Raw genomic sequence first — 16,734 nt, forward strand, 5'->3', positions numbered from 1 at the left:
CTTTTTGCAAAGTGCTAGTGAGAACTATGGCATTGTCACCACGAAGATCATATACTAAGCATCTGTATCCATCAAATATCACTCTGAAACCTGAAGTGGCAATTGCTGAAATTGAAATCAAGGTGACTTCAATTCTAGGCACAAAAAGAACATTTGTCAAAGTGACATGATGGCTTGAAATGGATGTGAGCTGCACATCTCCAATTCCTTTTACAGCATAGGAAGCATTATTAGTGTATGTGACAGTCCCCCCTCGAGGTGCATTAGCCAAGGAATGAAACAACTGTCTGCAAGAAGCACTACTATCAAAATACCAAGACTGAGCATCATTAGCAGAAAAGAATGCATCAACTTTGTAGGGATCAAAAGAGCAATGGACAGCCCATGCCCAATCATCCTGGAGAGCATGTACATGTGAGGCATCTGCTGGCTCATGGGATTCAATTGCATGTGAGGCATTTATTTGGCATGGATGTGACAATGACTTCGCCATTGTCGAAAAGGACCGACATGTTGTTGGGGTAAAGGCACATTGCCAACCCTTCATTAACAGATAGGACACCTATGACTGTCTTAAGACAGTCATAGGGCAAACCTAATCCTAATAAAACATAAGTGAGTTTGTGGTGTGGCTCACATTGTACTTCACATCCGCACTAGAGTGTCTCTCTCTCACTCTCACTCTCTTGCTCTCTTCCACTCCACTCTTCTTCCCCCCTCTCAACTGGTATCAGAGCCTCCTTTTCCCTTGCCTCCTCTCCCTAGCTTCCTCTCCCTAGCCTAACCTTTTCCGTACGGACGTACGGACCGTACCGTACGACCGTACTTCGTCCGTACAGTCGTACGGACAGACTGCGACAGCGCCTGCGACAGCGCAGCAGCACAGTGCGCAGGCGGCGCAGCAGTGCAGAGTGTGGTAGCGGGCGTGGTCACGGGCGTGGTCACAGGCGTGGTCGCAGATCGCGGGCTGTACAGCAGCTACATAGCTGCAGGGCGGAGCTGCATCAAGCAGCTATACAGCTGCCTGCAGGTGCATTTCGCGCGCAGGGCGGCGCACTTCGTACACAGGGCAGCAGCAGATCTGCGGGCAGCAAGGCGGCGCATCGCGCAGGTGCAGGCCTCTTTCGTACGCCGTACATCTGTACGGCCGTACAGTTGTACGGTGGCCGTACGTCCGTACTGCCGTACTGCCATACCTACAGGGAGCTGTTTTTTCGTTTTTTGTGCAGCAGGGAGGTACATTTTTCGGTTTTTCGGGAGCTGTGTCAGGGACTTTCGACAGGAAGACATCGTTTTTTCTGGATCTGCGTCAGAGGAGTACATTTCTCCTTGGATTTGTACCCTGCACAGGTACAGCAGGTACATCTGTACCTTGCACAGGTACACAGGTACTAAAGTACAGCAGGTACAGCTTTTTTTTTGGGGAAAGAAAGAGAGGAGAAAGAGCATTCTGCTCTTCATTTCTCTTGATTCAAGGTCATTTTTCAGTTCACAAAAACTGTCTTATCTTGAAAGTACAGCCAGTACTTTCATTCATCTCGTGCTTGAGGTGAAGGAACCACAGTGCGTGGTTGATTGCACAGTTATTCTGTTCTGGGAATGTAATGCCTTGATTTTGCAAGAGGACATATGCTTTTACTGGGTTGAATCTCAGTTTACAGGTGAGCAGATCATAGGGCTTTTGCACGGAAGGTGATGCATTGTATGCCTTGAGGCAGTGTGGTGCCAGAGAGCACACTTTTGTCTTGATTTCCGCAGTGTCGAGGTGACATTTACTTGCAGGTCACATTTCTTGTGCAACACTCAGAGAACTTCAGTTGAGCCACGCTTGGCCAGGGCGCATCGAGTTTACTCGGTCCCTAACTGTCCATCGTTGACAGTGCTCAAAAGGTTCCTCATTGAGTGTTTGTACGTTGGGATCTGTGTATGTCATTTCTACACAGGGCAGTATATGCATTACACTGGTGGATATTTTTGTCAGAGAGATTTTCATGTTGCATGCTACCTCAGTGTTGAGGTGTTCTCCACTTGATTCAGTTGTCAGATCAAGGGGCTTTTGCCCAAACTTTGTTTGACAGCACTTGGGATACTGACAGAGATCTTCAGATGCATTTTCTCCCCTTGGTATAAGGGTGATTGCTTGGGATTTATCCCATTTTCTGTTGCAGGCTTTGTAACAGGCTGAAGGATCATTTACTTTTTTTTTGGATGTTAGTCAAGTGGTTTCTGCAATTTAACTCAGTGCAAGACCTCATCTGAGGTGGGAGAAGTGATCAGTACAGTCAGTACAGCAGTGTTTACAGCAGTGTTGGTGATTTTGTCAGATGATTATGCACTGTTAAGCACTTGTTGAGCAGCAGCAGTCTGAAATTACTGTTCTTTTATGCCTCTTTGAGCTCAGAACAGTGTGTCAGAAGGTACAGTTTTTTGCAGGGTCATTTACTGTTTTGCTGCAGATTTTACTGACAGTAAAAACAGCACCATTGAGAGTGCTTCTGGCTCTTGAATAGAGCAGTTTTTTTTTTTTCTGAGAAATCAGAACTTTTATTCAGTCTTTTTACTTCCAGGGTGTCTGGTACTTTCCTCATCTGATATGGCATCAGGGGGAAGTGATGCTTCTATTCTGAACATAAAGAAACTGGAAGGAGCACACAACTATCCATTATGGGCAGAACAATGCTTGAATGTACCTCTGTTAAAGAAGATTGCTAAGCCCATAAGGGTGAAGGGTGTCAAGCCATCTGATATGTCAGCTGATGACTGGGAAGAGCTTGACTTGTCCGCGAGGGCAGCTATCATGCTCACTATTTCAGACACTCTTGTGTTCAATGTACAGGCTGAAAAGACCTCTTATGGTCTATGGCAAAGACTAGAAGAATTATATGCCCAAAAGAGCTCAGCCAGTAAGGTTTATTGGCTGAAGAAGCTGGTTGATCTTCGCATGAAGGAAGGTACAGCTATGACCTCACACTTGAGTGAGTTCAATGCTATCTTTACACAGCTGATTGCACAGGAGTTCAAGGCTACTTTCTTGCTGTGTACCCTCCCCGAGAGTTGGGACACTTTCAAGACCACCTTGTCAAACTCGAATGCCACTCTTATTTATGCTGATGTAGAGAGCTCTCTCCTTATGGAGGAGATGAGCAGGAAGAATAATGCGGGCAGCAAGTCTTCAAATGCTTTGCAGGTACAGGACAGAGGCAGGACTCAGCAGAAGGGGAGATCTGCTAGTAAGTCCAAATCCCGCAGTCAGTCCCGTGGCAAAAAGGACATTGAATGCTTTTATTGTGGCAAGAAGGGACATGTGAAGTCGAAGTGCTTCAAGTTCATACGGGATCAGAAAGCCAAGAAGGCTGAAACAAAGGATGCAGGAAATGCAAGCAAAGGCAAAGGCAGATGACTTGGATGCAGTGAATGTTGCAGCAGAGGACAGTGACAGTGACATACATGATGTTTTATGCTCTTCTGCTGTAATAGCACATGCTTTGGTTATTGATGGCCATGACATGCACACCTGGCTCTTGGATTCAGGTGCCTCTTTTCATGTTACTCCTCATAGGGAGTGGTTTACTTCCTACACAGGTACTCATGGAGTTGTTCATCTTGGGAACAACTATGCATGTCAGATTGCAGGGATTGGCAGTATACAGATAGTATTTCCTGATGGACGCACATTCATGCTTGATGGTGTCCGCCATGTGCCGCAAATCAAGAAAAATCTGATTAGCACTGGCTTATTGGATGACAGTGGTTACCACACCACATTTGGGGATTCCAAATGGGTGATTACTGATGGCCAGACTGTAGTGGCTGAGGGTTTTAAGAGTGATACCTTGTACCCTCTTTATGTTTCCAGTGTGGGTAATCATGTTGTTGCCATAACCGAGCTGCCAAAGGTTTCATTGTGGGATAGCCGGTTGGGACACATGTCTGTTAAAGGAATGCAAGAACTGTCACGTTTGGGTTATCTGCCGCCTCTCTCTTTTTCAGATTTGCCTACTTGTGATCATTGTATTTTTGGCAAGCATTCTGTGACTCCTCATAAGAGGAGATCTCCCCAGAATAGAGCACCACTTGATCTAGTGCACACTGATTTGTGTGAGATGCCACAGTTATCACTAGGGGGTGCAAAATATTTTATTACTTTCATTGATGATGCCACACGTAAGGTGTGGGTCTATTTCTTGAAGCATAAGGGAGATGCCTTAGATGCTTTCAAGAAGTTTGTCGCTCAGGTAGAGAATCGGACAGGTCGTAGGCTGAAATGCCTCAGATCCGATAATGGGGGTGAGTATGTGTCACATGCTTTTGTGCAGTTTTGCCAAGCTAAGGGCATCAAACAGGAACTCACAGCCCCTCATAATGCATCTCAAAATGGTGCAAGTGAGCGGATGAATCGAACTATTCAGGAAAAAGTTCGATGTATGTTGTCTTATGCTGCATTACCCCATGGCTTTTGGGCAGAAGCTGTGCAAACAGCAGTTCACATTATTAACAGGTCGCCAAACAAGGCTTTGGAGTTGAAAGTGCCAGAGGAGGTGTGGTCTGGCAAGCCACCCTCATACAAGCACTTACGTGTATTTGGCTGCGAGTGCTTTGCTCATGTACGCAAAGAACTACGCACCAAACTGGATCCAAAGTCTATCAGATGCATCTTTATGGGTTATGGTGACGAAGGTGAAATGGGGTACAGGTTATGGGATCCCGTTAAACGGAAGATTATACGCAGCAATGATGTCATCTTTAAAGAGGATAGTGTACACAAGGAACCCGTGCAACCTGTGGAATACAGGAGGGTTATTTATGATGATGTTGGACAGCAAAGAATGCCCATTTATATGCAGCAGCAGGCTGCTGCAGATCACCCTGTTCAAGAGGGTATACAGGCTGAAAATCAGCCAGATAATTTTGCCAATGATGCACCACTGGATGTGCCAACAGATGGGGCTGTAGAACAGCCAGATATGGTGGTACAGCCACCCGTCATGCATGAACAACAGGCTGGACAGCAGCCTAATGCGGAACATTTTGTTAGGAGGAGCTCCCGTGCACAACGGCCTCCTGCCAGGTTTGTTCCAGGAGCCAGTAATGTGGCTGATTTTATCATGCTGACTGATTGTGGTGAGCCTTCCAGCTTCAAGGAAGCTATGGGAAGAACAGAGAAATAGAAGTGGGAGAAAGCCATGCAATCTGAAATGGACTCCCTACTTCAGAATGATACATGGGACTTGGTGCAATTACCTGCAGGCAGAAAGGTTTTGCCATGCAAGTGGGTTTACAAAGTCAAAGTGGATTCAAATGCTTTACCTCGGTATAAGGCCAGATTGGTTGCCAAGGGATTTAAGCAGGAGAAGGGCATTGACTTTGATGAGATCTTTTCCCCTGTAGTCAAGATGACTACTTTGAGAGCAGTATTAGCTCTTGTTGCTCATGATGACATGGATTTATGTCAGATGGATGTGAAGACAGCTTTTCTTCACGGAGATCTCCATGATGAGATCTATATGAGTCAGCCAGAGGGATATGCTGTTAAAGGGAAAGAGCAGCTTGTGTGTAAGCTCAAAAGGAGCTTGTATGGACTCAAGCAGGCACCAAGAGAATGGTACAAGAAGTTTGATGCCTTCATGCAGTCCCAAGGGTATCATCGGTGTGAGACCGATCATTGCTTATACACCAAACGGGCAAAGGATGGCAGTTTGATGCTACTCATTCTGTATGTGGATGACATGCTTATTGCCAGTAAATCTCAGCATGAGATTAATGCTTTGAAGAAACAACTGCATAAGTCTTTTGACATGAAAGACTTGGGTGATGCAAATCATATTCTTGGCATGCGTATTACTCGTGACAGGTCCAAGGGACTTTTGTTTCTGTCACAGAAAGAGTACATTGACAAAGTACTGCAGCGCTTTAAAATGGAAGGGGGGAAGTCCATTAGTACCCCATTGCCTCCACATTTAAAACTCAGCAGTAAGGACAGCCCCAGATCAGATGATGATAAGGCTGAAATGGCCAAGGTTCCGTATGCATCTGCAGTTGGATCTTTGATGTATGCCATGGTTGCCACTCGTCCGGATATTGCTTTTGCGGTGGGAGTCATCAGCAGGTATATGGCAAATCCAGGCAAGCGGCACTGGGAAGCAGTGAAAGGTGTCTTGAGGTATCTCAAGGGTACCAAATACTTGTGCATATGCTATGGTAGGCAGGATGCATTGGTGCATGGTTTTACAGATTCAGACTATGCAGGGAATGCAGATAACCGGAAGTCTACTACCGGTTATATTTTTACATTTGCAGGAGGTGCTATATCATGGGTGTCTCGGTTGCAGAAATGCGTTGCACTGTCAACCACAGAAGCTGAATATGTTGCAGCCACTGAGGCTTGCAAGGAAGCAATATGGCTTACTCGGCTGGTGGGAGATTTGGGCATTACAGGAGATATGCCAGTTTTGCATTGTGATAGTCAGAGTGCTATCATGTTGGCAAAGAATCCGGTCTTTCATCAGAAGACCAAGCACATAGAGGTGAAATATCATTTCATCAGGGAGGTACTGGAAGACAAGCGACTTGAGCTTGTGAAAGTGCATACTGATGATAATCCTGCAGATTTGCTCACTAAGAGCTTGCCTACAGAGCGGTTTGCACATTGCCGCCACATCATGGGATTAGGATGAGACCATTCTTACTTTATGGTCTTGTATACAGTAACTGTATATTGCTGTAATTTTTTATTCTTTTCTCCCCTTTAGGCACATTGGCCTTTAGGTGGGAGGTTGTTGGGGTAAAGGCACATTGCCAACCCTTCATTAACAGATAGGACACCTATGACTGTCTTAAGACAGTCATAGGGCAAACCTAATCCTAATAAAACATAAGTGAGTTTGTGGTGTGGCTCACATTGTACTTCACACCCGCACTAGAGTGTCTCTCTCTCACTCTCACTCTCTTGCTCTCTTCCACTCCACTCTTCTTCCCCCCTCTCACATGTTGTGTTTGTCCATCTGGTTGATGACTGTCTTAAGACAGTCATAGGGCAAACCTAATCCTAATAAAACATAAGTGAATTTGTGGTGTGGCTCACATTGTACTTCACACCCGCACTAGAGTGTCTCTCTCTCACTCTCACTCTCTTGCTCTCTTCCACTCCACTCTTCTTCCCCCCTCTCACATGTTGTGTTTGTCCATCTGGTTGATAGACAAGATTCTTGCACAAAGTCGGTACATAGAGTACACTAGAAATCAGCTCCTCGTTTCTTGCATTTGTGATGAATGGGATGCTACCAACACCCTTCACAGGGCATGTTCGGTTATCCCCCACAATGACCTTGGAGTCGGGACGCGACGCCATGAGCCACCACCTTCCCATTTTCCTTGGATGTGACAATGACTTTGCCGTTGTCTAATAGGACCGATATGTTGTGCTTGTCCATCTGGTTGACAGACAAAATATTCTTGCACAAAGTCGGTACATAGAGTACACCGGAATTCAGCTCCTCGTTTCTTGTAGTCATGATGAATGGGATACTACCAACACCCTTCACAGGGCATATCCGGTTATCCCCCACAATGACCTTGGAGTCAGGATGCGTACCTTCCATGGTCTTGAACCACTCCTTGTTGGACATGTCCTTTGAGGCTCCATTGTCCACGTACTAGCCTTCCTTTCCTTCACTGACTGCGTAGGCTGAGCTATACTCAGTAATGATAAAGAGAGTGCCGGTTGTTTGCCGATTCAGTCTTTGGCTCCTCCTTGGCTTTGGACTCCTTCGCTTGGGGTTTGCCTTTTCTTGCGGCATTCCTTAGTTGAATGACCAAGCTTTTCACAGTAGAAGCATTTCATCTGCCTCTTTTTCTCTGCATCCTCAGTCTTGTTGTTCTTGGAATCTTTGAACTTGCCCTTGCCTGGCTTGTCCCTTGCCACGAGAACCTTCTCGTCCAATTGATTAAAGATTTTTTCCCGACCCTCTTCCTACAATAGTAAAGGGCCAAGTTCTTCGAAGGTGAGAGGCTTGGTCCTCTGTCTTGCAGTGACTGTTGTCACAAAACTCCCGAAGCTGCGAGGTAGCTTGTGTAGAGTTAGCAATGCTAGATGACTTGAGTCTACCTTCTGACCAATTGCTGCAAGCTGATCCCTCACCACCTTGACTTTTGTCAGATGGTCATGAACATTGTCCCCCTCTCATATCCAGATTGTATAATTGATGCCGGAGAGTGAGGATCTGAGACGTGTTATCTGTTTCGTATAGATCCTTCAAGATGGCCCACATCTCGACAGACGTCTCTGCCCTTTGAATGTGGGGAATTATTGCATCTGATGTCGTCCCTATCATCATGGCTAGGGCTTGGGCATCTCTTTCTTCCCATGCTGCGAGATTGTCTGCATCTACTGGAATCAAACTTCTCTCTTTCTTGTCGAGAACATCCTCTGGCCTATCTTCCACACCCGTCACAAGCTTCCACAATTTCCGGGCCAAGAGATGGCTCTAGATCTTCACCTTCCATATGGGATAGTTCGTCCCATCCAGTTTCCCGGACTCGCCAAAGTTAGGGATGAACGAAGAAGGAAGATGAGAAAAGGAGGAGGAAGGGCAAGCATGGGATGAAGAGGCTATAGATGGCTCCTTCTCTTCCATCTTTGCTGTAAAAGCAAACAGCAAACTGCAAACTGAAAATGAACTTGCAGTAAAGAACTTGACCACACAGCAAATCTGAGTGTCGATTGGAGTCGCCTTCTTGATGAGGAACTCCCTTCTAGAGAGATAGAGACAAAACTCAGATATGTATTCTTACACAGGATGTGGGGATGATAAAGCTCAGGGCTGAGCACAAAAGACAGCAGAGGTTGCTGACAAACTGAGCACTCTCCTCTCCTAGCACGCTGCCTGGATGCAAGGCCTTCAGTGTAGGTTTGATGAGAAATGAGGGGGAGTGGGAGGGCTTCATATAGGAGGGCCAGGAGCTCTCAAAGTGGCTGACCAAGGGGTCGGTTCCTTGCTCCATGAGCCGATTGGTAGGGCACCCCTAACTGACCAGATCTAGTCGGTTATATGGGGCAGCAGATGGCCGACCAGACCTGACTGGTCTGGCCTATAAATAGGCCCCTTTGTGGGCCTTGTGGGCTGTTGCTGCCAGGCCCAAACAATGCCTTGCATGCCTCTCCATGCCCTCTGTTGCTGGCGCACTTTTCTGCGCCTGGTTGCTGCTTCCTGTCGCCTCAGATCTGGTGCAGATCTTCCTCCAGAAAGCCAGGTATGACACCCTCGATTCCCCTATTGTCTTCTAACCCCTTCTCCCCTCGGATCGGGGGCTCACAGGTGGGGACAATGACATTCTAACAGTGCTTTGGTCTACATGTACGTCCAACGAAAACATCCATGACTTTCTCCTAAGACCCTTCCATGTTATTACGGGTAAAGTTAGGTTCTCAACCTGCGTGTCTTCCAAATCCATTGGCCCACACCAAAGGCATTTTGGATGATCTACCAAGTTTGTAGCACTAGTATACAATCTATGAGGACGGTTGATCCATATGGGACTAAGGAGGGGCGCAGTTAGCTTACCCAATAGGGTAACATGGGAAATCTCTCTCGCAGAGATTGGGAAGAGGTGCTGTCTGAGTAGACTTCTCATTGAAAGTCCATTGCTATTCTCTAAGCACTATTGAGACTTGTACGTAACTTCTAGTGCAAGGAAAAATTCATCATATCTTAGTATCAGGCACACAAACAAGGTAAGCATAGCACAAAACATATAATCTACATGCAATTAACACATGTTAAATACATACAATCAGGTGGACACATTATCTAAATATTATGGAAATTCCTTGCAAGGTGGGAACCTGAACTGGTCAAAGGCATTTGATCAACCCCTTGCTATGCAGGAACCCATGCGCTTATATTTTATTTCATCAAAGGGAATTGCTCTTGTGAATGATGTACTTTCTAATGATGGTACTTTATTGACTTTTCCTTTGGTGGCCAGACAGTTTGGATTGGGGATGCATTATTGACCCCTTTGGCATTATCTTTCTCAGATGCTTTATTGCTTTTTATTGGTACCTAGGTTGGAGCTTATGTATTGCCTTACTGACTGGACCTTACATCGCTAGGGTTCCGCTACTCGCCCCTTACGCCTGGCAGATATCTTGGGCTGGTTTGTACAAGGTTTTGATGCATCCTCCTTGGATATTGCATCATGCGAATCGGCTGTGGTCTTTGCATCATAATGCCAAATGGTGGTGTAAAAGATTGCAGCAGCTCTAGTCCCACAAACTTCTGTTTTGTCAGCAGGTCTTTCTATGGGTGAGTGATGCTTGGTGTTATTCCTTTTGGCCAACTCTTGGCATGTAGACATATTGCTCCTGCTCTATGTCACAGATGTTTGGCTCCTAGGGAATCCTTGCCTCATCTTTTTTGGAGTTGCCCTATCACCTGTGACTTCCTGTTATTTCTTCAGCAGCGCCTGGAGGGCTGCTTTCTCACTGCTTGCTTTGGCAAGCTTTTTGGATCTTTGGCATTCACCCACAGAGAGCGGATTTTGATCTATTTTTCACATGGGTTCGATACTAGGCACTTTGGACTTTGTGGAGAGACAGGAACCAATGAGTTTTTTAAGAGCCTACTTCTTCCATCTTCTACTATTTCCGAATGTCTCTCAGGCAATCCTTTTATGATTGCCTGTCTATTTGTCAAATGGATTACACTGTCTACTTGTCTTACAATGAAGTTTGCTGAGCTTGTACTTGCTGTTCTCCACTTTGGAGACAGCTTCTTTTAATATAAATATACATGGATTTCACAAAAAAATAAAGTGTGCGTGTGTGTGAAGGGAGAGAGAGAGAGAGAGAGAGAGAGAGAGAGAGAGAGAGAGATGTATGCATGTTCGCTGGAGGCCTCGTGGGCCTATGGGACAAAGTGCACAAAAAAGGAGACTCATACAAGCCACAGTGGGCTGGAGAGAAGGGCACGCTAGGGTCCTTGCTGAGTAACTAGTACTAATCTATGCTATGCTGATCAACTGAGCTAAACAGCTCAAGCAAGAGAGTATTTTGTTTGTACCTTCTTTTTTCCGACAATTTTATCAATCTGTTAGATTGGATATATCTGGCCTAATGAAAGCATATAAAGAAAGACGTCCAATCTATCATAGATAACAATTGTTTGTCATGCTACATTTCATCCAGCGCTGCTGTCAAAGAGTGCGGAATCTGTTGTGGAGGCTGTTATGAGAAGAGATCCATTTGAAGTCGAGTTTGTGCAGGCTGTTCAAGAAATGATGCAGTCATTGGAGCCTGTTTTGTCGAGATATCCACAGTAAGTCTATCGGTGAGACGGGTATTCGTTTGATTTTGGAAATCCATTCTATGCTATAAAATTTGCGGATTCATATTCTCTACGGATGGCATCAGGAATTTGATAATATATCCTGACCAGCAATAATGAGTGCCATACCTGAAGGCAGTAATACTGGTTTTATTGTGATTTTTCTGGCTATGTGCAAATCATTTTGTTTTCAACAATGACTCATGCTGTTTCCTTTGGGCTCGGTCTTCCATCTTAGATGGAAAATGCAGTAAATTAGCTCGAATAGAATTGTAGGTTTATTAGTTGGAGAGTTTGCAGTGTTGACTTTGAATTCCACCTCTGTTATCCTATAAAATGACCTGACTCTGAATTTATTCTAGGCTGATTTTTTTGGTCTGCTTGCACAACAAAGATATTGAAAATAATCCTGGTAATAAACCTTTCTTTGTTTTCTTTACGTCATGCATCACCTTTTCCATCTCCAATTTTAAAAACTCTTCATACTGCCAGTTGCAAAGGATATTGTTAACTCCATCCTGACTATGCACATTCAGCCAGCCTAGCCATGAATATCATGTTCTTGTCTGTCAGATGCGAGATGCTTATCCAGATTTAGGAATGGAAATCTGTTGCTTTGTTACAAATTAATCATCGGCCCTTAAATCGTCTTCTTTTTTGGGTGGAGGTAGGTATGTTCATGTCCTAGAACGTCTATTGGAACCGGAGCGGGTGATTGTATTCAGAGTGCCATGGGTAGATGACAAAGGAGAGATGCATGTCAACCGTGGCTTCCGTGTGCAGTTCAATTCTGCTCTCGGCCCATTTGAAGGAGGCCTTCGATTTCATCCAAGTGTTAATCTTAGCATCATCAAATTCCTTGGTTTGGAGCAGGTATACTACTGTTCTCTCTAGCATTTCGTTGGATGGAGTTGGCTTATAGTTGGCTGTGCTTGTATTCTAGGATTCTGTGAAGAGCAAATTTGGAATTACAAAAGAAATGTAATGGTGGATTTCTCCAAATAGTTGAGTATAAGGTTGCTGAGCACGAACTAGTGTACGAAATGTTGATACTGGCAGAAAGTCTAAGTCTATGTGGATGTTGAATATACCTGTTTAGAGCAACTTGATAATATACCTGTTTAGAGCAACTTGATACAGAAAGTTTCAAAATAACTCCCCTAACTGCTACTGCATTTGCCTTAAATTCAAGCATTGCTTAGACATCAGTATGAGCCTTCCTAGTTTTTTTGGGTATAATCTACAGATATGCACCAAGTTGCATTGCAACTTTGTGCAACTGCATATGTTTCTACTTCCCTATAATTGAGTAGAATAGTCCGATCTGATTGGTAGGGTCAGGGCTATTAGACAAAGGGGCATTTTTTTGTTAAAGAGGATCTAAAGCGGAAAATGTGGAGGAGATTACATGAGTCCACCCGACCACTGTTATTGTATGATCTAAAGCGGAAAATGTGGAGGAGATTACATGAGTCTACCCGACCACTGTTATTGTATGGTTTATGATAATTTGTATCTAATCTACTACTATTTTTAGTCCCACACATATGCATCAGCATTGGAGCAAATCTCACTCCTCTTTTTTGGTCTAAAGGTGGGAATGTGGAAGGTTTTACATGAGTCCACCCTACCACCCTTATTGTATGCTTTTTGATTATTTTGCACCTAATCTGCTCTTCCTCCTATTTTAATCTGCCGCACAGGGCATCACACACTTTTTTTTTTGGTAATATCCAGTGCAGTATATTTATATGCTCATAAATTTACATGATGGGAGGTCTCCGAAATGGAGAGTATCCCAAAGATCAGAAACATAAAAAGAAAAGCTCTATGCAAGAAGCATCCATATCACCCTCATGGCAGGCATCATATAAGGATTGCCGCAATGAGGCTCGAAAAGATTCATATGACTTGCGAATCTGCCGACCCAAGTATGCCAAATTATGCTCACTCCAGATTGTCCAAAGAGCCCAATATCTCACCCAAGAGAGAAATAGTGAGTATTGAGACAAAGACCTCATAAATCTGCCTAAGAGCCAGACATGTTTCCTAAATCTGTGACTCGGGAAACGGAGCCGAAGATGATCTGAAATTCTCCGGAGGAGGTTCCTAGAACACGGGCAGTGCCAAAGTAAATGAGGAACAGTCTCTGAAGGAGCCTGACATCTTAAACATGTGGATGGTGCAATGCGACGTTTGGCAAGTGTGACTCCCACTGACAATGTGCTTGTCATACATCTCCAAAGAAAAAGTCTTTGTTTCAATGGCATTTTACACTTCCATAATATCAGGAGATTCTTCCGCCACCATGAGAGGGGCTTCCTTATATGCCACAGAGAATTAGCATATTGCTGAATCCATGGAGCAGGCTGAAGAAGCCTGTAGGCTTTGATGGAGGTCAAGGCAGGAAGAGGAACAGGATGAGTGCATGTAGCAGAGGGCTGCAATTGCCAATCCATAAGCCTGTCTGTGTCATCCACAGGAGGAACAGGTAGAAAAGGATGTAACAAATCAGCAATTTTCTTCCATATAGACCTATGGTGCATTATCAATGCATAGGAAGCAGTGGCGCGAGGAAAAGATAAGACATAGCCCTGATCATCTACCACATCATGTATGTATCTAATTCCCAATTTTATGAGATTGTATGCCCGAACAGGTTCCTGTAAAGCGAGTGGAATGTCAAAGATGGCACTCCAATGAATACTTTCTTTGCTCATTGAGTTTGTCCCCGAGCAATTATCAGGAGCCCATTTGACCTTAGAAAGTACTTGTTTCCAGTCAAGTATCAGAGCAGTAGAGAAAGGACAGCCAGGTATCTTCCCTACAAATCTCCCAATGACAACCTCCCAATGATCAGTAGTCCAATGACCATAAGCACAAGTCCTCATGTTGACACACATGGATGCTATCATACAAGTCCATGGCTGTTGTTGGCGGAAAAAAGTATGGAGCATAGTCGCCTTCCTTGCAAGTACATGATATCTTATATTGAGGACATTAAGTCCACCATGCATTCTAGGAGAGCACACCATTTCCATCTTCATCAGTCTCAATGCTTTCACAGTAGTTTTTGTCCTCCATAACACATCCATAGCTTGAGACATAAAGGCTGAAATATCCCTGGAGGACCAATGCAGCAAAGGCAAATAGAACTGGACATAGGACATTACAATGGTTTGTACTATTCTGAGCCTGACATGAAGAGGCCAAGTAGAAATTTTTCAGTATTCCAGTTTATGTTGAAGTCTTTGGAAGATCCATTTTAGCTGCTGCTTCCTGGTGATATGCCATCCTATAGGATATCCCAAATGCCTGACTACATCTTTTGAATGCACCACCTGACCTGGCCAAAGAATAGAATGCCAGTCACATTGTTTCAGGGGAAGTAATTGAAGGAGGAGGGAGTGAGTGAGAGCAAGAGAGATTGAGAGTGCAGGAAGCTTAGAAGCTGAAGACGTAGTTGCAATAGAATAGAGTGTAAAGAGTACAACAAAAAGTAAGAAGGATAAGGTTTTGTCCTAGTGACAAAACCTTAGTAGTCACTAACCATAGTTAGTGAACTAACTGTAGTTAGGGGAAAAAACCTCTTAGTGAGGGAAAAGTGCCCCTAACTAGCTTATTATATTACATTGGTCACTGCTGAATTATATTTATAATTCTAACACCCCCCTGCAGTGCCAATGTCATGTACAAGGCTGATCAATCACCAAACGGATATAAGTTCAGGGCACTGCGAAATGCCTCAAACTTCTCACGTGGTAGCGCTTTGGTGAAAATATCTGCAACGTTGTCATGTGTGGATACAAAGATCATACTGATCTCTCCTGCATGCAACTTCTCTCTGACGTAGTGATAGTGAACCTCAATGTGCTTCGTGCGAGCATGAAACACTGGATTCTTTGCCACTGCAATGGCACTCTGACTATCAGTGAGAATTGGAGAAGGACCCTCCAAAGACAGATGAAGATCAGCAAATAAACGTCTCAGCCAGACACATTCAACTGTTGCTGTGAAAGCTGCCCTGTACTCAGCTTCACATGATGAGGTAGCCACTGTAGATTGTTTCTTGCTCAGCCATGAAATGCAAGACTTACCCAAAAAGAAACAATTGCCACTAGTGGACTGCCTAGTGTCATAATCACCAGCCCAATCTGAATCACTGTAGGCATGCATCTGCAAGTCATCCCCCCTGGGAAATAGTAAGCCAAAAGACTGGGTGCCCTGCAAATAACGGAAGATGCGCTTAACTGCCTGCCAATGCATAGTTTTTGGGCTGTGCATGTACCTGCTCACCTGAGATACTGCAAACTGAATATCAGGTCTAGTGTTGCAGAGATATATGAGGCATCCAACAGCTTGACTGTAAAGTGTGGCATCAACTGATTCTCCTGCAGCATGCATTGTGAGTTTCAGCCCCGGTTCCATAGGAGTAGATATGGGCTTACACTCTTGCATGTTAAATCTGTCCAAGAGTTTCTGAACATACTTGGACTGAGACATAACAGTGCCACGTCTCTCACGAGAGAATTGGATCCTCAAATAAAAGTGAAGCAGCCCCAAATCTGACATGTCAAAGTTGGTCTGCAAATCAGCTTTGAAATCTGCAATTTTTTCTTCATTGGACCCTGTGAGCAGTAAGTCATCGACATAAAGAAGGATGACTAATATTTCCCCCCCATCCATCTTGATGTAGAGGGTGCTCTCAGTAGGACTATTGTGCAGCCCCTTGCTGGTCAAAAAGGCATGTATCTTAGCATACCATGCATGAGGGGCCTGTTTCAGCTCGTATAAAGCTTTATTGAGTTTGCAGACTTGAAGTGCATTTGCTGTAATTTCAAAGCCCGGAGGTGGTTTGACATACACCTCTTCCAGCAAGTCCCCATTTAAGAAGGCTGTTTTTATGTCCAACTGATGAACATTCCACTCAAAATGGGCAGCCATTGCAATTACTGATCGGATGGTGGTCATCCGGGATGTAGGAGCAAATGTCTCCTCATAATCTATGCCCTTTTTCTGAGCATAGCCCTTAGCAACCAGCCTGGCTTTATATCTGTCAATGGAGCCATCTGGCTTCCGTTTGACTTTAAATACCCATCGTGTGCCAATAGCATGTTTACCCTGTGGCAAGTCCACAACATCCCAAGTCTGATTTTTTGCAATGGACTGCAACTCATCGTGCATGGCATTCATCCAATGCACATTACCTTTTGCTTCTTCAAATGTGGCAGGCTCCTCCTCATCAAGGAGAGTACCTGCATATGCTGATTCCACTGAATTAGCACCTTCCATGTGCCTTGCTGCACTGCGAGTCCTGCCAGGTAACGGAGCATCAAGTTTACTCTCCCTGAGAGTCTGTAACAGCCAGTTTGGGACTGTTTTTGCTGCATGTATGTCTGCAATTTCTTGC

General features: G+C 44.6%; 1 protein-coding gene across 1 annotated transcript in view; it reads left to right on the top strand.

The window, feature by feature from the left end:
• LOC147889959 (uncharacterized) overlaps positions 1-16,734 on the top strand; it is a 144,203-nt gene that overhangs the window by 28,255 nt on the left and 99,214 nt on the right. Inside the window, exons 3-4 of the mRNA XM_087390385.1 lie at positions 11,186-11,315; positions 11,996-12,197. Of these exons, the coding sequence (XP_087246511.1) occupies positions 11,186-11,315; positions 11,996-12,197 (332 nt within the window). The remainder of the gene's footprint in view (positions 1-11,185; positions 11,316-11,995; positions 12,198-16,734) is intronic.

Source organism: Dipteris shenzhenensis, chromosome 19, assembly GCF_047967505.1.
Source record: "Dipteris shenzhenensis isolate YYH24624 ecotype China chromosome 19, Dip_SZ_1.0, whole genome shotgun sequence".
In the NCBI taxonomy this organism is placed as follows: Eukaryota; Viridiplantae; Streptophyta; class Polypodiopsida; order Gleicheniales; family Dipteridaceae; genus Dipteris; species Dipteris shenzhenensis.